The sequence below is a fragment of the Epinephelus fuscoguttatus genome, linkage group LG21 (assembly GCF_011397635.1).
Source record: "Epinephelus fuscoguttatus linkage group LG21, E.fuscoguttatus.final_Chr_v1".
NCBI classification, from domain to species: Eukaryota; Metazoa; Chordata; class Actinopteri; order Perciformes; family Serranidae; genus Epinephelus; species Epinephelus fuscoguttatus.
In genome coordinates, this window is record NC_064772.1 from 19,826,969 (window position 1) to 19,851,023 (window position 24,055).

At 39.7% G+C, this 24,055-nt stretch overlaps 1 protein-coding gene across 3 annotated transcripts; it reads left to right on the top strand.

Moving 5' to 3' along the window:
* Positions 1 to 5,641: 5,641 nt before the first annotated feature.
* Positions 5,642 to 23,672, top strand: LOC125881662 (xin actin-binding repeat-containing protein 1). Of its 3 annotated transcripts, XM_049564909.1 has the most exons (10): positions 5,642 to 5,677; positions 5,933 to 6,108; positions 7,601 to 7,688; positions 7,787 to 8,113; positions 8,257 to 8,335; positions 12,169 to 12,314; positions 13,598 to 13,639; positions 19,193 to 19,323; positions 22,349 to 22,525; positions 22,638 to 23,672. In XM_049564909.1, the coding sequence occupies exons 2-9, from the start codon at positions 5,981 to 5,983 to the stop codon at positions 22,515 to 22,517; spliced, it is 1,110 nt and encodes a 369-aa protein (XP_049420866.1). In that variant the 5' UTR covers positions 5,642 to 5,677; positions 5,933 to 5,980; the 3' UTR covers positions 22,518 to 22,525; positions 22,638 to 23,672. The 3 variants fall into 3 exon arrangements, with proteins under 3 accessions (XP_049420866.1, XP_049420864.1, XP_049420863.1); XM_049564906.1 differs by lacking the exons at positions 5,642 to 5,677; positions 5,933 to 6,108; positions 7,601 to 7,688; ... (3 more) ...; positions 22,349 to 22,525; positions 22,638 to 23,672 and adding exons at positions 10,903 to 11,126; positions 14,051 to 19,115; XM_049564907.1 differs by lacking the exons at positions 5,642 to 5,677; positions 5,933 to 6,108; positions 7,601 to 7,688; ... (4 more) ...; positions 22,349 to 22,525; positions 22,638 to 23,672 and adding exons at positions 10,902 to 11,126; positions 14,051 to 19,115.
* The last annotated feature ends 383 nt before the right edge of the window (positions 23,673 to 24,055 follow it).

Below are 24,055 nucleotides of genomic sequence, written 5' to 3' on the forward strand. Positions count from 1 at the left end.
GGTGGAGACAGCCAGGCTGAATCTCTCATTTTTTGCCCCAGGGGTGTGTGCTGCTGCTGTTGCTCCCTCTCTTTGTCTGAAGACTGATTAACAGAAAGCAAGACTAAAGAGAGTGAATATGAATTGTGCGCGCTGACAAAAGCTCCCATTGTCTCAAACCTCTGCTGCGTTTTACAAGTGTGTGAAAACGAGGGAAGCCCAGATAAAGGATACTACAAAGATGGGTAAAAATAGAGATACAGCAATGTAGAAATACGCTCATTAGCAGCTAAAGCCAAAAGGAAAATTAGTCATTAGGCACAAAGACTCTTGTATGTTGTGATGTTGTTCATGTTTTAGCTGGTTGAGGTGACATTTGCTTTAGTATACCCTTTTCAATCAAGTAGTGGAGATAAAAAAACAATCGGAAATGTGTAGAAAATTATCTCAAATTTGTAACATCAAAAACTGTATATGGTGATGGATGATATGTCCATGTGTTTTCAGCTTGCACCACTGCACCCAAGCTGCCAAAAATTAATCACAGTGACAGAATCTCAAATGCAAAACCAACATGGCAAGAAAGCAGCATAGCAACTCTGATGGTCTGGAGGGAAATGGTATATGTACTGAGAGGCTGATGAGGGAATGAGATGCAGGTGAGCAGGTGGGCGGAGACAATCAGGCAGGGCTGATGAGGAAAGTGTAGACAGGTGTGTTAGTGGGTGGGGAAGTCAGGTGATGGGTACAGGAGCGAGTCTGAGGGCATCTGGTGGATGGATGGAAGATGGCCATGAAGGGGGCTGAGGCTGTGGTGGAATGTAACTGAGTAGGGGAGACCGGGGATGGTTGTAACGTTTTTGACATTTATGACTGTTTCATGGAGCTTTTTTGAGCTGATGTGTTTAAAATGTGATATAAACAAGTTACATGTGTCTGCTATTAAATGGTGTAGCTGTTGTCTCGGCAACACTCACAGAAAAATGCATGGTTTCATCTCAAATACAAGGAGTGAAATGTACAATTCACCCCATAGTCCAAGTTAAGGCTCATTTATGCTCCCTTTACGTATGAAAATAGATGTGTCTGTTTCAAATGTTGTAAATGTCAGTGCCCTCATACCTCAATGTATCTTTTATGATGGCATAGATACAGTCTACAGATGGCTCTAGAAGGCGGAGTCAAAAGTTTCACACAACAAACAAGGGGACAGTGGAGGAGTTCGTCATTTCGTACATTTAATGAAGGTGGCATTGCAGAAGATGGTGGTTTGTGTGGCCATTATATACATCCCAGCATGTAGAAGGACAAATGTTTTCACTATATGACCAATTCGTTCTGTTACGCCATCATTTAAATTTCCCTGATGTCTCCTACTGTCATATCTTGCTCTTACAACACCAAACTGCCTCCGCAATTTCCAGTGGTACTGTTCTGTTTTATCTGTATCCGTAAGCTTTCAGAAAACGAGCACAAATACAGTATGGATGAAATGAATGCAGAGTAGGGACAGAAGGCTCCGTCCATCTCCATCACCATATGTAACATAGAGCATGAATGAGCCCTGACTGGTAACATAACCCGGGGGGAAATGTGACATTATGACATGAGGATCATGACACAAACTAAAGATATTGAAAGCTTTTTGTTCAGCATTCAAATTACTTTTTAACATAGTGTGCATGTGTGTGTAAATGGACTACACTTGTATAGTGCCTCTCTAGTCTTCTGACCACTTTACACTACGAGTCACATTCACCCATTCACACACACATTCAAACACTGGTGACCGAGGCCACAGTACAAGGTGCCACCTGCTACTCAGTTTTTTACACACACACACACTGATGGAACAGCCATTTGGAGCAATTTGGGGTCTGCCTCTACCTCTGAGCCACAGCCACCTGAGTCAGGTGTGTGTGAGTCAAGTGTGTTAAAATTTTGGTTGGGTTGAGTTGAATCATTTTTTCATGTTCACATGTTGTTAAAACTAACCCAGACTCTTGTAGCCATGAACTAGCTTAACTTACAGCTAACATGAACATTAGTATGGGCAACTTGCATTAAAGATATCCACACAGACACATAATAAACCTGATTTAAGTTTTTTGAATTTAACTACAAAGTAAAATAAAAATTACTTACCTCAAAAGTAGTTTTTTTCCCTTATATACTTGCTGTGTCTGCCACAGGGTGCTACTTCCTTACATGAGGAATAAGGATTAAACTGAGCATGTGCAGAGTGAAGCAGGTAATTCATAGCTAGTTTCTGATAGGAGAATTGAAAGTGTTACACTTATCCCATGTTCCAATCATCCCCGGTCTCCCCTACATTTACTCAAGTACTGTACTTAAGTACAACTTTGCTGTACTTGTACTTTACTTGAGTATTTAAAACTTTTACTCCACTATATTTTAGAAGGTAACATTGAACTTTTTACTCCAATACATTATTTAATAACTTAAGTCACTAGTTACTTTGCAGATTTTGATTAATACAATATAAAACAATTTATAAGTTATGATCTATTAATATAGATTTAGTTACTCTGCAGTGTATAAAGTAGTTCAGATCAGCTCCACCTGTACCAGTTTACTTTAACTTTCATTTGAGTAAGATTTTGAATGCATGACTTTTATTTTTACACTAAAGTATTGCTACTTTTACTTGAGTAGAGAGTACTTCCTCCAGTGCTGGCCTGGGAAATATAGCAAGAAAGGAAGGAAACAGAGACGGACTGTGACAGTAAGATCAGTGTTTGAGTGAATACACAGTTACCATTTAGTCAGGTTTATGAGGTATACAATTTATTTCATGATGTTTCTAACTCTGATTTCCTTCTTGTATTTATTCATTGTTTGTTTGTTTTCAGTCAATGCAACAAATGCAATGAATATGGTTTTACTGTAGTACAGATATTTTACCACAAGATGGCATTATTATTTTAATCACCCTAACCTATCATTTCATTTACTAAGCAGTACCAGCCACAAACCTCAGATCACTGCAGGACTGGTATGTGCCTCACAAAACCAAATCTCATAATTAATAATGTTTTATTAATTTGTTTGTTTCAACAAATATTTAAACTGCATTTCATAATTTACTGATGGAAAAGCTGCCATAGGGTACACATTTCTTAATTAATGCAGTTTTTCTATATGATCAGTAATATTTTTTAACAGAAATAACCAACATCAAATAGGATACATCATATGATTATATAAAAACTGAAAAATAAGATACAAGGACTCAAGAGGTTAGACTATTGTACAGTTAGGACAAGGCTGAGACGAACTGACAAAAAGAAAACCAACAACACTAAGCAATAAAAAATGATAAATAACTAAGAAATAATTGAATTAAATAATTATTGGCAGATGTGTAAATAACATGCTGAAGTTTTGCTGCTGCGTGTGTCACAGGGAGTCTGGTTAGTGTCGTAGTCAGCAAGGTCAAGAGGGAGCAGAGCTTCCTGCTGTTCTAACTTGATCTCCGAGGGTCAGCAGGTCTTGGAATTCCTGGGTGGAGACGAACTTCCACAACACTTGTTACTCGCTAGCTGTCTAGGACGACCTAACCACAGCCAGATGAGATCTAATTTAAGAACTAAGAACCTTTAAAAGAAGCAGTAAAAATATAATTGTTCCATTTCAATGGTGTTTCCAGGCGACTTTAAATGAGGCGCTCATAATGGGTTACAGACTTAAAAGAGGGTTGCACCAACCATGACACTTTGGATCCTAAAATTTTTGTGGTGAGGCAGTTTCCAGTAATGTGTGCCAGATTTGCTCTTTATTTCTTGTAGCTGTGATTCATTAGTAAACTGCTATACTTAACAGATACATGTGTCTCACAAAATCTTTGTTATTATCTTATATTGTCATTGGGTATTATTTTCTTTTGACACAGTGGAGTAGTGGTCAGCACTGTCGCCTCAGAGCAAGAGTGTTCCTGGGTGGGGGAGCACGTTCTTCCCATGTCAGCGTGGGTTTTCTCTGGGTACTCCGGCTTCCTCCCACAGTCCAAAGACATGCAGGTTAATTGGTAACTCTAAATTGTCCGTAGGTGTGAATGTGAGTGTGAATGGCTCTCTGTCTCTGTCCAGGGTGTACACCGCCTCTCACCCAATGTCAGCTGGGATAGGCTTTCTGTTGTCTGCCCCAAGTGGAGACCACCAGTATTGTGCGTTTTGGCTGCGTAGTGCTGCAGCAAGTATATACACAGACACGGCGCATTGTGTACGCTTATGTTCGATCAAGCGGCAAGTCTATTACAACCCTAAGGCAGGCAGGACAGGTGGTGGATGGGTCAAAAAAACACCAACTTTCACCCGGGAGGCAGGTGTTCGCTTCCCATTAGATTGTTAAAACAAACACTGTTGTTTTTTCATAAATCCAACCTGCATTGGGTGCATTTGTTTCAGAAGGAAAAAAACATCAGTTCATGGTGTTGCACTGACATAGTGCATTTATTCTGAAAGGGACTGTACACAAACTGTACATTTCCTGTGAAACGGAGGTTTACTTTGATAACACACAATGCATGTAACAGGCAGAGCTTGACACGGCGTCCCAGACCATCAACAACCAAAGCACCCGGGATACTTTGCACATCATATCTTGATGTGGGTGGGCCAGGACAAAAACGTCAATATGTGGTGAGGTCGGAGTGAGAATGTGTTGGCTTTTTGGGAACTGTCTAAGACTGCAAACATTACAACAACTTTGTTTGCACGGTTGAACTGTTTACATGATGCATGCCATTTCTTAATCACTGCTGAAACAATGGACCATTGGTCGTTTGTCCAGTAAGAATCTATTCACATGCAATCGTTTACAAATATTTAATTATAATTACAAATATAGCCATATTTCTCCAAAATAATAAAAGCATTTTGCCAGTATCTCCTGATAAAATACAACAATGCACACTTTGAACATCTCCACTGTAAATTAATGATAGTGGATAGACAGTATTGCACATTTTACATCGCTGATATATTCCTTTGTTGCATTGTAAATCTGTAACCTGAGAGTCTGTGTTAATCAGTAGCTCACAAAAGGCCACACAAAATGCTGCCAAAGCAATACAGCTGCACACGATCACAACTCTCTCATTTTCAATACATTCTATTTGTTGTTCCTTGTGTTTGTCCCACTCTTTGCTGCTGTAATGACCCAACTTCCCCTCAAGATCAATAAAGTTAATCTCATTTTATCTTAATGGACGCTGTGTTGTTGCTCAAAGATCAAGTAATTACATCTGAGCTTTAGGGGTTTGACCCATCAAGGGTTCTCCTGAAGACTCACGGAGGAGCCGAAACACACAATAACAACAAAAGATGCTCGATTTCTGAGTAAAGGGAATGTTGGATGAATTATTTCTGACTTGATAACATGAGTTTTTGAGTTTCAGATGAAAGCAGCAGCTGTGCTCTGTCTTACTGATTGTTCAGGGATTTAGATCCTGTTTGCTACTCTCGACATTTTTACAGATCATTTTACACAGTCTGTTGCAATGAGGAAGAAAAAAGGACTTTGCTCGGATATGCTTCACATCGTGTGCAGGTCTTGTGATGCTGCGGAAGTGTCTCTGATAGTGACAGGGAACAGACACTGACTGACGCCTGTAAGGTAACAATTCTGCTCCACCTTTTCTTTATATATATCCCAAAACCTTGCTCTTATTTCTACAGTGAGTTGTTATTGCACTCTTTTATATTGCTCTTAAACAGCACGTCAACCTCATAATCTTTGCATTATTGTTAAAACCTGGCATTTCTACAAGTTAGTGGGAAAATGTTTAGCTTTACGAGTAGATAAAACGCTAGTGTCGGTGTTAAGATGATGGTTAAAACTGTATTTATTGACATGACATGACAGACTGCTGATGCTCTGCAGAGAAAGCTTACTGGAGATTATGTGACTGATTTTCCATCATGTATATTAGGTGATAAAGCTATTTGCAAACTGTTTTGCTGCTATGACGTGATTGGTCATGGATTGGAAGAGTAACCTGAGGCGCACCCAGTCACTGAGGAGCGTCCCCTCGTCATGTGACAAACCCACCTGGACAGAGGCAGGGCTTCGGGACAAGACAACATCTGTGTCCCAGCTTGTTGCAAGGTGAGGGAAACATCATCTTCCTCACTCTTTCTACATATGTGACAACTAAATAGTACAACCCTCCATAACCTTCTACATGCCGTACTTGTATGTTAGTAGATGATTAAACAGCCCAGTGGGCAGATGAAAATATTGGCATTGTACATTTCTGCAAATTATGCTACATTTCTATGTTTCATCGTATCATGTCAATGTTTCTAAAGTGATGTGGCTTTGATCACATGTATATGAGCTGATTTTGTCATGGGTAGGTGGAGGAAATGGTGGCTAGCACGACAGCTGCCAAGCTACAGACAAACAAACAAACAAACCAGCAAACAGCAAAACAGATTTTTTTTGTGAGATCTCACTGCATTTTCAGCAGAGGTGTTTTTTTTTAATTTGCAAACCATCACTGTGTTTCCAGCAGTGATTGTGATCTTTCTTAACTCCCCCGATACGATACAATACGATACGATACGATACGATACGATATACTTTGTCCCATAAGGAAATTTGTCTTGGACTCAGGAGCTGCACAGGTATTGCTGCCTTACAATAATAGTCCAGAAGAAATGAAAAGTATACACCATAAAAAAAAACATAAAAATTCATACTGTACATAACAGTATTGCACATCAGCCACTCATGTGTTGCACATTACATAGAGCACCATAAGTAAAACACAACCCCTAGGTGGAAAGCAGCAGCAACAAAGTCGGCGTTGCTAGCAGAGTAGCGCCACCGGATGTAAACATGTACACACACTAACCACAGCGTTGTTGCAAAGTAAATAAACACAAAATTTCAACATTAACACCTGCAGATCAACAAACAAAACCAGCTGATTTCAGCAAAACGTCGTAGCAGTTCCAGCGGTGATTTTGCCACCAAAGGTTGATTTTTTTTTTTAGTAAGCAAACACTGTGTTTCCAGCATTAACTGGGATCTTTTCCTAACCCTGATAAGCATTTTTTGTGCCTAAACATACATACATGTACCACAGCTTTGTTGAAACATAAAGAAATACAAAATTTTCAACACTGACACCTAGGCACGACAGCTGCCAAACTGCAGAGCAGCAGACAACAAAACTGGTCAATTCCAGCAGTGATTGTGAACTTTTCCTAACCATAAACAAGTGTTTTTTGTGTTTGAGCATACACACATTAATCAGAGCATGAAACAAAGAAACTCAAAATTTGAACAATTACACCATGGTGCGACACCTGCCAAGCTGCAGACCAACAAACAACAAAACCAGTTGATTTTAGCAGTGTGTTACTGTGTTTCCAGCAGCCATTGTGATCTTTTCCAAACCCTGAACAATTGTTTCTTGTGCCTAAACATAACCACAGAAGGTTACTGAAACACAGGGAAACATAAAGGTTTAACATATCCGTCACGTAATAATGTCCAGCTGTCACAAATCTGTGGTTTTCAGAAACGTACCATGCCAACATTTATTCTGCTGATTGCATTGTGATTAAAAAACCTTTTGTATACATAACAGGTATCAAACTACAGTGAAGGGAAGCGCATCTATTCAAGAAACTTCAGTAAATAATGTTGAAGCAAAGACAAAGCAGGAGTTCAAAGAGGTAACCTCTGACTCAAACACAAAGCATTTTCAGTGTGGAAAAAGTAATTAATACAGCTGCATGCAATCGTGTGTTTTTTCTGTGTGTATCACTGTTAGATAACACCATCCCTTCTGGAGAGTAAAGAGACTCTGGAGTCTCTGATGAGGAGAAATGAGATGAGAGAACGGTCTCGAGACAAAACCAATCTGACCCGCAGTAAGTCAGTGGGGAGCCTTCATAGCGGCGCAGGGTCCATCGGGGCCCTGAAGGCTCTGTTTGAGTCGAAGGCAGCCACACAGAACACGGTGAAGAGCAGTGTCAGAGCTGTGAGTTTCACATCACCTTACAGGGAAGCAGACATCATGCCAGTGGTTAACGGAGACGTTGAAGAGGCTCCAGCTGATGATGCTAAAACTGATGCAAAAGATCATGTGACTCGAAAGGTAAAGACAATCACTCATATTGGTTTAAACATCCGATTTCAGGCCATTTCCATCATGTTACTTCCATAAATAGAATACATATTGTTACATCGACAGACATGTGGCTACTTAGCTGCAGTGACCATTTATTTGTCTCTCTCCAGGTGGTGAATCAGACCCGGATAGAGAGGAGAAAAACAATAGGGGGTATTGATTTTGAAACAATGGCATCCTCTCTAGCTGGTGAGTACCAGACAACTTTCATCAAAGTGTGCACTGAGATGAACCGCCGACCTGACCATTATGTTTTCCTGTCTACTGCCCAATAAAGCTGGGAAATAAATCTTCAAAGTGTATTTCAACATGACAGAGAGATCACTAAAGCATCCCTCTATTGAGTAGCTATCAATAACACTTTGACTGAAACTTTTTATTGTTCAGTGAGGAGAGCTTGAATGGGACTCAGAGTTAACAATTTAAAAACACAATATAAACACATGATAAAATGTAACATAAACTACATATAGCAATCATAAAAAAAAATCTTAAAATCTTAACACAGAAGATACACTTCAAGGATAAAGACCAGTTGATGTGACTAACTACAGCCCTGAACAAGGCTGTGAGGAAACTGAAACTGGCATCACGCCCTTAGGCTACTCCAGACCTTGATATGCTTTAAAAGCTCAGATACTACTGAGCAAAGAAGTCGAATAACAAAAATATTTTTAAATGTTTAAAAGAGACTGGAAATTCTATTGAAACAAAAATGTAATTCAGTACTAATTACACAGAAAATTGAGACAGTGTTTGAATTTTATAAGCACACAAGATGTGATTAAAAACTGGTATATAAAAATAATGATAGGGATTGTGCGGGAGAAGTAAGAAACACAAAGGGGCTTATGGTAAAAACTTCCCGTCTAGAATTTCAAATCTATTAACAAATAATATTTCTCTCCTAAACATGAGAATATAGTAGACAAAACAAGAAAGTATAATAATCATAAATGAAATGATACATAAACATGACTAATACATTAACTATAGCACAGGTGTTTTGCAATATTAGATTTAAATGAGAGTAATGATGGACAGGTTTTAGTGAAGTGATGACTGTTGTTCCAAAGTACTGTAATGGCCCTCTGTATTTCAAAGCATATTGTCCAAGTGTTGTGCAGTAATAGGGAGGGTAAATTTCCCCTGCTTGTTTTGTTTGTTTGATAAATGTTAATATTAGATTTAGATTTAATTTCTTGAACAGAGGAGCTGATGATTCCCAACGATGTGCTGCAGTTGCCAATTGGACAAATTTCTTTTGGATTAAAAGTAATTTTTGCAGGGACGAAGGATATGCACTGGCCCAAACGATGTTACAGTAGGATAAGTGTGGATACATTAAACTATGATAGCATGTTAGTAGACAGGAGTGATTCACCATTGACTTTTCTAATGATGCCAAATGACTTCAAAATTCTTTTACACACCAACTCAATGTGGTATTTCCGATTAATTATATGAAATTCATCGCAAATAGCGAGTTGGTGCACAGGAGGTCAGCTGCAAAAAATGTATTGTGTTGACTGGAATGCATTCAATTCAACGTACATAAGAAATTAAGTGTGCATACAAAAATTAATATTGTTTAAACAATCATTTATTTGGGGGCAGCACGGTGGTGTGGTGGTTAGCACTCTCGCCTCACAGCAAGAGGGTTGCCGGTTCGATCCCGGGCGTGGGAGCCCCTCTGTGTGGAGTTTGCATGTTCTCCCCGTGTCAGCGTGGGTTCTCTCCGGGCACTCCGGCTTCCTCCCACAGTCCAAAGACATGCAGATTGGGGACTAGGTTAATTGGAGACTCTAAATTGTCCGTAGGTGTGAATGTGAGCGTGAATGGTTGTTTGTCTCTATGTGTCAGCCCTGCGATAGTCTGGCGACCTGTCCAGGGTGTACCCTGCCTCTCGTCCGATGTAGCTGGGATAGGCTCCAGCCCCCCCGCGACCCTCAAGAGGATGAAGCGGTTAGAAGATGAATGAATGAATGAATCATTTATTTGGGTAAGTCATGATTTGCCTATGATTAGTGTCAAATTCATTCATTCATCTTCTAACCGCTTCATCCTCTTGAGGGTCGCGGGGGGGCTGGAGCCTATCCCAGCTGACACTGGGCGAGAGGCAGGGTTCACCCTGGACAGGTCGCCAGACTATCGCAGGGCTGACACATAGAGACAAACAACCATTCACGCTCACATTCACACCTACGGTCAATTTAGAGTTATCAATTAACCTGCATGTCTTTGGACTGTGGGAGGAAGCCGGAGTGCCCGGAGAGAACCCACGCTGAGACGGGGAGAACATGCAAACTCCGTACAGAAGGGCTACCACGCTCGGGATCGAACCGGCAACCCTCTTGCTGTGAGGCGACAGTGCTAACCACCACACCACTGTGCCGCCCTAGTGTCAAATTACATAGATCTATTTATAAAACATCAAAGGACATTATCAGGGAATACCTGACCTATAAATTAGGTATTACCCAATCATCTTTTGCTTTCGATCTACCACAATAGCAAATACCAGCCCAATTCAGTGTCTAAATCTTCATGTAACTGAAAAAGCCCAAACAAGATGCCAGCTCCTGCTAAACACGCCTTGGAAAGCCGTCTCCCAGTCCTCTGACTCAGGTCAAAGCTGTGGACGGTATGAATGAAAGGGACGAGGTGAAATGGAGATGAATGTCAGCACAGTGACTGTGCAAGAAGCTGTGATTGACTCAACCTGGTGCGGCTATAGTAAACCACTCCAGAACAGGACAGAAATAGCCAGCGAGCTGCAAGTCCAGAATAGGTGCAGGAGGGTGAAAGGGTCAGCTGTCACCGGGGCAGAAATGAGGCAGAGAGGGGGAGCGACTGAGAGTGGCAGAGGCTCCATTAGCAGACACAAAGCAACAGGAAATCAGACCTGACTCGCTCACAAAGACTGAAAGAGAATAAGAAGAAAGGCAGGTCAGAAGGAGCTGGGAGCTGTTCGTTTTCTGTGAGTATAGATTTGTATTTGAATGGGGCAAAAAGAGAATAATCTGTGTGTCTGCTCAGGAGTTATATGGCTTGGACATGCACTTAGATACTTCAAACCTTATGAAGCTTAATAAATACAATATACTGAGGCAGCTTATAAGACCTATGGTGGATAGTTTTTGTAGCTATGTTAATCTTGAAATATTAGGAAGTTGAGACTAGAGGCTGACTTAAATGTTGCAACAAAATTTTACCAAATCCTCACTCTAAAGAGTTCGGTCCAAATTGACAGCAGAAAGCAAGGGTGTAGGTTTTGTTTAACGTTGGAGGTTTGGTGGATCTTCACCAGAAAATATTGAGCATCAAACACTTAATTTTCTGCATTCTGGTAAATTTCAATGCATCAGTTTCATATTTCATTTCATGTGGCAGCTACTGATCTATCAATTTATCATCCTTAGTTCTACAATGAATTTTACGAGATATCAGTGCTTATTTTGCTCTTGTATGCTTTGTCAACTGCAGCTGCAGTGACTTGCCCGTCCGTTTAACACTCAGTATCTGTGTCAGTGGAGTCAGGTGTCTGTCCCTCTCCACCACAAGTGGTACATTTATAACTCGACCACATGCCAGCTGCTGAATATCAGCTCAGGAAGTGTTATTACCAGTGACCCTTGAATTGCAAACTATTGACACACAGTTTGCCGACATGGATGTGACGCTGAAGCCACTGAGTCAATTGTATAAATTCAGTTTCTCTCAGTTACATGATGTTATGAAACTCTCCAAATACAGCATTTATTTTGATCTCAGCTGCCTTTTTAACAGCTGATATTAACAAGTAAACAAAGTGAGACAAAATCAGACTACTTTTGTCTTTTCCCTGATATCCCATGCAGAGAATTTAATTGCACATTTTTAACACAGCAAGTACTTAATTCCGTTATCAACATGGATCTCAGCCATCTTAGATTAGGCAATTATTCTCACTACTACAGAGTATAGCTTGTGTCATGAATCAATTTAACACATTCAAACTGGTGTGTGTGATGTCTCTGCAGATGAAAAGAGGAGGTCAATTGCAGATTTTAGAGACAGCTCCTTCATCCAAACCAAGGAGACACTGAGCGTGTCAGTCAAAGCTATGTCCGCTCTCTATCTGTCAAAAGTGGCACCACAGGATTCGACACACAGCCCTTTAAAACCGGTAAATACCCGTCTACAACTTATGTGTTCTCTCCTTTCAGTCATGTCTCCTGAAAATGTAATTGTAAGTTACTAAACTGCTTCCTAAATGACATTCTTGTGGCAACCTAATCGCTGCCTGGATTATGATCAGAGATGTTTCTACTACATCCATGTACCATGTAGGCTTTAGAAGGAGGTGGTTGGGAAGGATGATGGGCTTACACAGTGCAAGCTCCTGGCACCACGACTTCAGATTAGCGTCCAGACTCCTGTTTTAGGAATATAGATAACAAAAGTACTTTGGACCAGGTTGCAAAAAGATTGTGGTGTTATTTACATTTTAACAAGAAACATAATAACAAAAACTTGTCTCAAGTTTCAAATATGTTGTTCATGAACATTTTATGAGGTTCATTAATCATGAACATTTCTTCTTCAAGTTAATAGAAAACGTACTTAACTCAACAAGTTACGTTTTCCACAAAACAAATTTGCTGTTTCAAATTCCAAAATTTAAGCGTAATTTCTAGGAGACAGGACTGCTCTTTTTTCTTCCAGGATTTTTTCCCCCTATTTTATAAGTTAACGCTCAAAGATATGCACTGGGCTATAGCTAAATCTTACAGACCAGTGGTTCTCAACTGGTAGGTCACGGTCCAAAAGTAGGTCGCGGGAATACTGTCAACTTTGTAAAAAACACACTTTATTTTGAAGTACAGTGAATTTCTGGCACAGACCTTTTATTTTGAAGTGTTGTTTCCTGCTGAAGAGTGAGTAACCAGCGTATAACTTCCTGACAGAGATAGCAAACTAACTCGACAACATGGTGACAACCAAGTATGACACTGAATATAAATACAAATTATATAAATTGTTTGGACCTTGAGCTAATGACGAAGGAGAAATCTAGACCCCATGGCTGGACTAGTTGGGAACCACTGTGATAAAGCATGACAAAAAAGACTACAAATGTATTCAAGCAGTTTCATCTTAAAATTTAAATTAGATTAAATTAAAGATTTTATTACACATATTAAGTAAGATAAGTCTATCTCAGCATTTATACAAAATGATGTATGATTATCAGATCAAATAACTAAATATGTTTTTGTTGTGACCTTTAAATTTCACTGTGGCAACATATTTTACGAAGTAGATTTATAGCTACACACTGCAGCTTATTATCTTTTTCAGTATCATGTAACACACTATAAAGTGTAACAACATATCATTTAATGACTCTGTCAGCCAACATTGCTCATGTCAGGCTAACCTGAACTGAAAAATATTGTTTCTGTCTAGGCACAAGGTCAGTCATCTGAATCTGGGAAGAGGGTCAAACAGGTAAGGTGTCATTTTACTAGATATTCTGCATGACAATGTGCATCTGATCTGCACTGCAACAATAACACCTTCAACACTGTCATACCCCATACAGCTCAATAACTAACTGCTTGTTTTCCTAAGAGATGAACAATTGTCTTTAAAGAAATAAACAGATATTGGATGCCTTCCAGTCTACATTTCATTTTACTGTATTTGCCACTGTGGTTGCATTTGCTGGTTGCTTTGGAGCTCATCTAACCCACTGACACCTGGCGTGTGGAAAGCAAATAAACTGGTATGATCTGGATGATAATGTACCCCTTTCATTGCTGTAATCATGTCTGCATACTCTGGAGCATGGGTTTCACTGGATAGCTCACTTCTGTTACTAAGAACTCAATGATGAGAACACTACTTTGTTCTTCTAAGATGGCTGAAGACTCCCAACATACGAAAGATGACATCCCTCCACCTCCTTCTGGCAGACATCAGCCAGGACCAGAAAACATCCATGGAGCACATTCCCTACAGTCCATGCCAGCCCAACTGTCCAAAGAAAAGCTACACCAACAGCGGCAGAAATGTGAGCTGAGAAGGCTCCTGAAGCACACGCACCCTGAGCTGAAGATGTTGGACGAAGTTGTGGATGAGGAGCTTGCTGAGGTTTTGAGCTCAGAGACTGAGGTCACAGCTGGCGAAACTGGATATGAGGGAGAGGTCCTTTCAAGATGTTTGATATTTGAGAACTGTGCCCTGACCAACAAAGTATCTCCTTACACCCCCAAGATGCACACAGCAGAGGGAACAGCAGAAAGAGGCGATGTCGGTAAAATGTCAGCTGTATTTGGGAGACATGAAAACAGGCCTTGTAATGAAAGTGAGAAAGGGATCGTGGAGGATGAGAAAACAGTCTGTTCTAGTCCAGATCCTAACAGAGAGTGTGAGGAGGAGATGAAAAGAATAGATGTTCAGGCTACCAGGAGGATGTTTGAGAGTCAGTCTGTGAACACGTCTGCACTAAATTCAGATAATAAAGTCCATGGGAAAGTTTCTGTTTCTGGGGGTCAGACAGGGGCAGTCCAAAAACATAAACAGGTTTTTGACATGTCTAGCACAGAGAATGTACACAGCGAAGACAAAAACAATACGTGTACCAAAAGTCTTGATTTGATAGATCCACCCAATGAACAAGACGAATGGGTCAATATCACTGACCAAAACTCCGACCATGACTTTTCTGATTGGGAAGAAGTTTCTACTGGTGAAACAGTCTTTGAGGGTGAGCCTACGAGCCCTCCAGATACAGAAGAAGTTGGGAAAATAATCAAAACAAGTACAGACCTTTTCCAAAACAATCCATTTATCCCAACAAATATAGAAAGAGAGCATTCCAGCGTGCATGCCTCAAATTCCCAAAGCCCAGCAGGAGACAGTGGGGCAGCTGAGGACTATATGATAGCTAATGTCAAGAACAGAGCCCACTTGTTTGAATCAATGCCATTTGACAAAATCAGGCATCAGAACAAGGATGAAATTGAGACAATGGTGGAGAACATCAAAGAAACACTGAATTCCCTTTATCATGTCAACGCCATACATTCAGATGGCTCAATCATTGAGGTAAACGAGACTATGATAGCCAAAAAGGCAAAATTCTCACTATCAGAGAGTGGGCCTGAGATAAAATATGATGAGGTGGCTGAGGGTGGTGCACAAAACTTCATACTTCAGTTGCTACCACGGACAAACCTAAAGCCTCAGATCATTTACCTAAAGGAGGGTAGCAAAGGAAGCATGGAGGCCACAGTAGTGACTGTACCCTTGCACCAGCACCACTTCACCATCAACCAAGACACAGAGTTTAAAACTGCCAATGTGGTTCAGGTTGTTGAGGATATTCTCAATCAAGATAACTCTATGCGGAAAGGAGTGATTATCCAGGAGGATGCAGACAGATGTGCTGAAGTCATTGTTTACTCCCTCTACTATTACTTTGATGAGGATGATGTAAAAAGTTACTGTCCCCCACAAGGTGCAGAGTATGATGAACCAGAGCCAGAGAGAGGTGATGTGTATAAACCAGATAATCAAGAACTCAGAAAAGGCATTATCAAGTCAACCATAAGCTTCCTCTCAGAAGCTTCTAAAGATCAAACCTGCCAAGGATCCTTGAGGCCTGAAATCACAGTAAAAGGGAATGTAAAACTGTTCAAGAGTTGTATTGAAAAGGGAGATTTGGAGTATTTGAAAACTCTTCGGGCCGAGCCAACAGTGCAAGAGCAGGACCTTCCTCTTGATCAAAATGTGGCTGGACAAGAAATAGGTGTTCATCATGAACAGAGAGGTGATCAAGAAGAGGACAGCACTGCAGAGTGGGTCCCAGTGGATGTAAACAGACTGAAAAATATGTTCTCTGGGGACCAAAGACCAGTTCAACCCAAGCAAAATGCTCCTGAAAAGAAACAGTCCTCTACAAAATGCAATGTTGGGGTTTTCTCCCATGGGCAAGCAAAGAATACTTGTAGGGAGTGTGGTGGCCAAACACAAGAAGAAGCATGCAACACTTCAACTGCACCACGGGGATCATATCTACACCTTGATACACAGGATGATGGCAGGATCCACCAGGCTGCACGAGTCGAGGTGGTGGATGATGTTGAGATCTCTAACCTCCAAACTGCGATTCATAGCCTCCAACAGGCAACAACCGAAGCCAAATCTTTGCATCAATCATCACAAGAAAAACTGAAATTCCTTGTTCAGGAATCTTCCAAGGAACCCGATGTCTCAGTTACAGCAGGTGATGTCAAGAATTCAAGAACAAAGGCAGAATTACCTCGACAAAATGAGGGCCAAAAAGAGGACTCATGCACTGAGCCAAGGTGTCATAAACTCCCATCAGCCTCAGAACATAAATCACACCCCCAAAATGAGACTACAGACACACGCTGTATAGACACTAACTCTGAAGAAGTACAAACTACTGAGACATGCATAAGAAAGTGTCAAAAACACACAGAGGTTGTCTCGAAACAACATTTTCAAGCTGCTTTGGTGTCTGCACAGAGTCCAGAAACATCTGCTGCACAGCAAGAGGATGAGGAAGTTGTTTTTCAGGGTAAACTTCAAGCAGCTTTGGACTCCCTGGAGAGATCCAACATCAATGTCAGTAAAGGAGATTTCAGAGCAGCTATGATATACAGAAACTCATCCAAACCTCACACAGAAAGATCACAAAATGTGGATGCAGTGTCTCTTCAAAAGCCCACTAAGGAGGAGTTTTGCCCTGTGTCTGAACCTAAATCAACTCAAGCACAACTGAGACAAGAGGTCCCCGAAGAACAAGTGACTGCAGCGAATGCACAGCCCCAAAGCCAAAGTGAAACCCTAAATAAATCAACTAAAAGAGCTGCCACAGAGAAAAGCAAAAGACCTGTTGGTCCAAAACCAGCCCTCCCACCTAAACCTGAGCATCTAAAAGTGAAAGAAAGAGACATTGAATCAGCCAACACAAATAATCCTGAGGCACCTCAAATTAATACTGTGAGACCCAAAGAAACAGTTCCCCAACCACTGCCAATGACACTGATGTCACATAGTGATTCAGTGGATCATCAAAGAAATAAGCTTTTTGATGAAGCTACACAGACGTCTCAGGAAATTAAAGTAAGGCATCAAATCCAAGGTTCAGCTGTTATCTTGGAAAGTGATAACACAGATAAGAATACCATTAAGCAACAACAGGAGATAAACGCCACAGCTGAAGAGAAAAGCCCACAGGATTTCCCAATCAAAGATAATATGAATGAAACAGATGAAAGCCATGTAGATTTTCATGAAGCGTGTAAGAAATTTGGAGGTAAAAAGGCAAAGAATGCTCCTGCAAAGCCAAAAAGAGTAAAACTGGCCCATGCTCACAACAAAAACCAAAAACACATGTCTAGGGATAATTCCTCAGCTCTTCCATGTGTGGATGGGGAACCACAGCAAACTCTAACTGGTCCAACGTGCAATAATCCAAACACACGTGGGCAAACTGCTGACAGCAAAGACAAGCACGGGAAAGACAGGAAACAAGAAAGCAAAGTTGAGATGAGGGAAAAGAAAGGACGAGCCGAGACAGAGGACGAACGCCGACAGAGGCTGTCAGTTCACATGGATGAGATCATGAAAGGGAACATAACAACAGCCATGGAAATTTTTGACAACCTGCGAAAGCAGGAGGAACTGCAGAACATTCTCAGTCGAGTTGAAGAAATTGAAAAGGACACGAGCGAGGTCGACGTAAGATCCCTGAGGGGAGTCTTCGAGAACGTTCCTGACTGGGTTGTCAGCTCTGACAAAAGGAAACAAAAAAAGGCAAAAGCAGAAAACAAAGAAGAGAGGCTGCCATTAACAAGAGGCAACACTGAAAGCAAGTCCTCAATGGCACATGTTTTTGGAGATCTTGAGCGAGCCAGTGAGGAAATCATGAATCTTAAAGAACAGACTTTAGCTAGACTCATGGACATAGAGGACGCCATAAAGAAGGCTCTTTATTCTGTCTCTACCTTAAAATCTGACTCAGATATTGCTGGGTTATCATGTCTGTTCAAAGAGTCATTAGGGACAGGGCAACGATCCCCATCATCTGGTAATATCAGCAAAATAAGCATTGGGTCAAGCAGAATGAAATCACCGCAGACACAGGAAAGCCCTACAGCACAAAGAAACACAGCTCTGCCAGTTAGCCAGAGCGCAAACATTGAAGTGGCCTCTGCAAAACAACGAGCAAGTCCTCCATCTTCGCCTGCCTTTATCTCCATCCAGTCAGCTGCTAGAAAAACCGATAAAACTGAGTTGCTACCACCAGAGACCACAATCTGCCCAACATGTCAACACAGCGCAAAGACAGAGGAGACATTCCGGACCACTAAAACGCTGACATGCAACAGCCCTGCTCAAATCAGAAAAAGGGACCCCAGAAAAGGAGGTCAAAAGCAATCCTCCCACAACCCTAAACGAGAGCTCAGTGTACTCGAGGTGCAGACTGACTGTGATGGGAACAGTATCACGGGCACCAAAACAGTCACAGAGAACTATGAGAGGACTGATAACTTAGGAAACCGGTTTTACTCTTCTAAAACCTCCACTGTTGTCACTGCTCAGCCAGAAACTACAACATCCACAGGTCAGACCAGTCCGGCTACGTACCAGGTCACCAAGTACCCAGAAGTCTGTCTGCCAGTCAATCAGAAACCGTAAATCATTCACATACAGGTGCAGTTTGTCACCTGTTAGCCCAGTGTTTTCATATATTTTATGACAAAGTTGTGTACATAATTTTACTCACAAATATATGAATTATGTTGGTTATTATTGTTTGTTTGTTTGTTTATTTATAAGAGGTTATTGGTTTAAGATTTTCTTATCTATCTTAAGAATTTGTTTGTAGATCATACTCTTTACTGTTTTTGATTTTCATTTGGAATTAAAGATGTGTTATTGGTTTTCACTTATGTGTTTGTTATTATTAATAGTTAATGTAAGTCTTTTCTTTTAATCAAGCTCAAGTCTCATTTCTCTCGTCAGTTTCAACCAGCTTGTCGAGAGATGTGTTCAGCGTGTGTGAAGCCGGTTTATCCCATGGAAAAAATCACTGCTGACAAATACATTTTTCACAAAACCTGCTTTTGTTGTAAACAGTGCAAGAAAAAATTAAGGTGAGATACTGAATTACTTTTTATAGACAAATCACCTGCAACATTGATCAGTGATTTCCAATACTGACTTCTTGTCTGTGCCAAAACAAGTTAGTTACTTTTATTACTTTAATATTGATAAACTTGCATTGGCCTGAATATAAGATAGCGCTAACTGTGAGATGACCGCAGCTGTTTGTATAGAAACACTACTTATTATACATATGTAAAATAAGAGCAATATTCCATTTTTAACTCTAACACATTTAAATGCATTATCATATTAAGATTATATAGGATATGGTTATTTAAAATACGAAATATAAAATAATAGACTGTCACATTAATGTTGACAAACATGACAATATGATAATAAATCGTTTTAATTTTGGTCCAGGTTAGACAAACTGAGGCAGAACCATTTACAGCTACCATCTTTGTTTAGACTGATGAAAACTGTTGCAACTTGGAGAACAGGTTAAACATCTTTAGCATGCAGCAGTTAAAACATATACTGTACATGAGTAGTGCAAACAGAGGCTAGCTGACGTCCTGCTTCACTGTAGCAGTGCTTAGGTTAGCAACTGGTCAGACTTCTGTTGTTTAGACAGGACACTTACATAAATACACAGGTATAAACATATATTGAATTTCCATATATGAAATATGTACATATGAAGTAAAACATATATGTACATATATGCACAAACTACATAGGAAACCCACTAGAAATTGGAACAATTGACTCATATGTGTAGCCAATACAAATATGTGTGTTTATGTATGTAATACAGTTATTGCTATATATGTCAAATATACAATTATTTATTTATAGCATATATGTATTTGTATAAATGTGTAATGCATAAAAAGAGTCAGCACGAATGCCGGTGTTCTTAGCTGCTGATATTTAAATTGATTAACAATAAAAAAAAAAGTAAGCATACAGACATTTTGCTGTTTTTCATAAAGATTAAAATATATTGTTAACATATAGCCGCAATATATAGTACTATATAAAAATCCATCAAAAATGTTTTTTTTAATATATGTACAAATATATGCTTATACTGTGGACATATATATATTATGGACATATATATCAGATTTATAAATTATAGTTTTTTTATGTTTGTTTAAATAAACTTGGTCCTGGCTGCATCCTTTTCAAGAACATCCACTGTCACAGAATATAATACAAGCCAATTTTTTCAAACATCTATTCTTATATTATCTTACATTCAGGCCAATAACTATGATAAACTTCATGTATGACAAATATATTCTTTAATTTATTACATTTTTCATTGATTAATTGATTGATTGGTTAAATGATCAACAGAGGCCATACTTTTTACAGACTAAAAATGATTTATATGTCTTTGGAGCAATGGTTCCCAAACTGCAGTGCCATATAACTGGGAGACAAATATCAAAATTGAAGCTGAACAGACCTTTTTTCACAACAGATATTTTGAGTTAAAAAACACAGGTGTAACGAGCGATGTTGGTAAATGCTGCTTTGCATTGCAGTACTGTCATCGCTGGAACCAATTCATCATGATATTAGTAGTTACACCTGTGCTTTTCCTGCTATGACAAGTAAAAATCATGACAGAAAATATTTGGGAACCACTGGCCAAGAGGTTTAGGGATATGACAACTTTTGTAAGACAGTTTACAAAATGCTTAAAGGGCCAGTGTGTAAAATGGGTTGAAAACAGTGACATCAGTGGTCAAATTGTAGATTGCAGGGCTCACTTGCTCACCCCTCCCGTCGGGTAAATGACGGTGGCCTCGTAGGGACAAAAAGCCTTGCGCACGAGTTTTTCAGGAGTAGGTCTATCTAGTGATGAGGTGAATGTTTATTTAGAAATCTAAACCATGTTACGATATTGTAATGAATCCCTCACAAGCAGGAGACCAGAGGAGCATTCGGGAAAAAGGCCCGTTTATTTGAGCACTCCAGAAACTCCGGTAACACTCCAGGGGGTAAAAGACTCCGTCCCAAACTCTGACTCTTCTAGCGTAACAGACACACTTCATAACTTTACACACATACTCGTTTACCATTCTGAGTGGGGCCCCCCCTCCGCTCTCTGCTCAATCTCCAGCCCACACACTGACTGACAGCGTAGCTGGTAAACAGTGCTCAGCTGTTTATTTAGCCTAGCAATATCTCCGGACTATAGCAGCTGCAATGGACGACTTTGAACGCGATTTTGAAGAGTTTCTTGTAGCAGACGCAGACCCAGAGCCATACCTGTTTGAGCCGGAGCATACAGATGAGGAACTCCATGTGTTTGATGCTGAGTGGGCGAGAAGAGAGGCTGAATGCACAGAATGGGATTCGGTGCTGCTGCTGCCATTGTTGGGGAGATATATCATCAGGAGGAAAAGCGCCGCAGAGAGTGCATCATAAGGAGTGAAGTTACATCTTCTTTTCCTCGCAGATGACGGTTCGGGTTCATTCTCTCCTGTTGCGTGGTAAGTGTGGTCCATTCGCAAACTTTATAACTAAAAAAACTTTTCACTACTCTCCATCGACGAACTACTAACACTCTCTGCTGTTTCCTCCTCCATCTTCCTTCCTTCCGCTGTCTTCGTTGGTTTATTTATACACGCAAAACGCGTTCTCTGGCTGGCTGGATTATCCGCTCGGGCTGCCGTACATACATGGCGGCGCAAGATGGTGACCTCTCTAAAGCAAGACCCTTATATCTATATATAAATATATATATATAAAAGCATAATTATAAGGCTACGAAAACCAAACGAATTTTATTTTATAGCGATTATACACTTGTATAAACATATTAATGGGTAGAATATTCAGATTCAGATTCAGATTGACAATAAACCATGCCAAATATTACACACTGGCCCTTTAATGAAATACACATGATTAAATAAAAAAGTTGTAGTTTGTAATTTGTAGTAAACTCTAAATGTGCCACACAGCTACTGCAACTACAAAAGTACTCTGACTGCCTCTTATCAAATGTGGTCGTTGAAATAACCTTTGACAAATTCTGCTAATTTGTAGCATGTACAATTACGCACCTTTATCCGGGGAATTCTACTGCATATTTCACTACAAACAACTGTTCAGAAGAAAAGGGAATTACGATGAGGGTTTCGGACGGGCTCAACACAAGAGCCGCTGGCTTCTAAGGAGCACTGCTGACGTGATGTCCAATGAGTCTGAGGCATAAACACTAATGTGAGTAGCAGCAGGCAACGCCCATCTTTATTACATCTTTGATCGTCATATTCATGGTCATTCATTAACCTGACTTCCCTCTATTAAAACTGTGGTCTGTGTTTTTCCTCAGCTGATCTGATGGTGACAATGACGACATGGAAAATACTGAAGATGAGTTAGAGGCGCCATGCTGTGACCAAAGATTTCACAATATGTTCATATAGTGATTGGTGTTCAATTACACAACACACAACCTAATTGCCACAATGGTAAAATCATATACTCAGTTTTATAATATGACCTTTTGCTTTTTTTAAGTTAAGAATTACTGCAACAAATTACAGTAAATATTTTTGTACAATCGTTTCCTGTTGACAAAACGAAATTGAAAAAACTGTAAATGTGATTTTAGATGGGATAACAGAGACACTCAAAAAACACTATAATTTTGTTTCAAGTACTCTGGGTACCAGGGAAATTGATGTGAAGAAAATTCCCACCATTAACAGATTATTAATAGTTTTTTATCGAATAGAGATATAGTTCAGTAATGATTAAATGTAAAGGCAGAATGCATTAGGATGGTTATGTCTACAGACAGAATAAAGAAGCTTATTCACTTGGTATCTACTGTGTAGTACTGCTAAATTGTTCATATCAGTAGTATTTCGTGTGTTTGTCAGTGTGTGTCCTACCTGGATACTGTTTGCCTGTAGTTTTGATCATTTTCTTCATTCATTGGAAATAATCGTTAATCATATCATGCATCTGCATTATGTCCAAATATGTCAAAATCAAAGCTATTATATGGCTGAACTGCCTTGTGCTAATTAAGTATACGCCTAACACTGACTGGTGTAGAGTTTGTGGTGAGCTTCTATTAACAGTATGCTACAATCATTAATGAATAAAAAAACTGAAGAAGAATGAAAAAATCATTCTTAAGATGTCTGGTCAGACCCAAAAATAGTCTACATCACTTCCTAAACCAGTGTAAGATAATAATATATATTTGACTCTAATAATGATAATAACTGAAATACATGTTGGAATAATTACATTGAAATGAATCTGACTTTAAGCCGAACAACCTGTGGGTGTGAATCAAACCAAACCAGTTCTGAAATACAATGCAATGAAAATAAACTTAAAACAAAAGTGACAATAAAACCTCCTCTTCTCATTTATTCTCAGTTTTTATTTTAAATGAAAAGCAGAAGGATTAGAGTTGAATTAAAGCACTTAAATACAGTAAGTGTCTTTTATCCTTAAAATTATGAGACGTTGCGATCGAGAGAGGCAGCAGATTCACAATTTCTTTTTGATGCTATTGGGTGCCTTTTCTTCTTTATATCTTTACAAACATATTGCACTGAAGTAGTTATCCATCTGTTCCATTAGACTGTCTACAGCTACTGAGATAATGCAGTTCACAAAATTGGGACCTGAGAAGAAAAGTTAAAATGTCCATTTAATGTACAATGTTGTACTGCTGGTTTTCCCTCACTATATCACCTCTTCTGAGCTCTTCTGTGTCAGTTTTTCTGC

Coding starts and splice junctions, on each gene's coding strand:
- LOC125881662 (XM_049564906.1), top strand. CDS start 12,252: ATGTCCGCTCTCTATCTGTCAAAAGTGGCACCACAGGATTCGACACAC. Junction 12,315..13,597: donor CACACAGCCCTTTAAAACCG/GTAAATACCCGT, acceptor GTTTCTGTCTAG/GCACAAGGTCAGTCATCTGA. Junction 13,640..14,050: donor CTGGGAAGAGGGTCAAACAG/GTAAGGTGTCAT, acceptor TGTTCTTCTAAG/ATGGCTGAAGACTCCCAACA.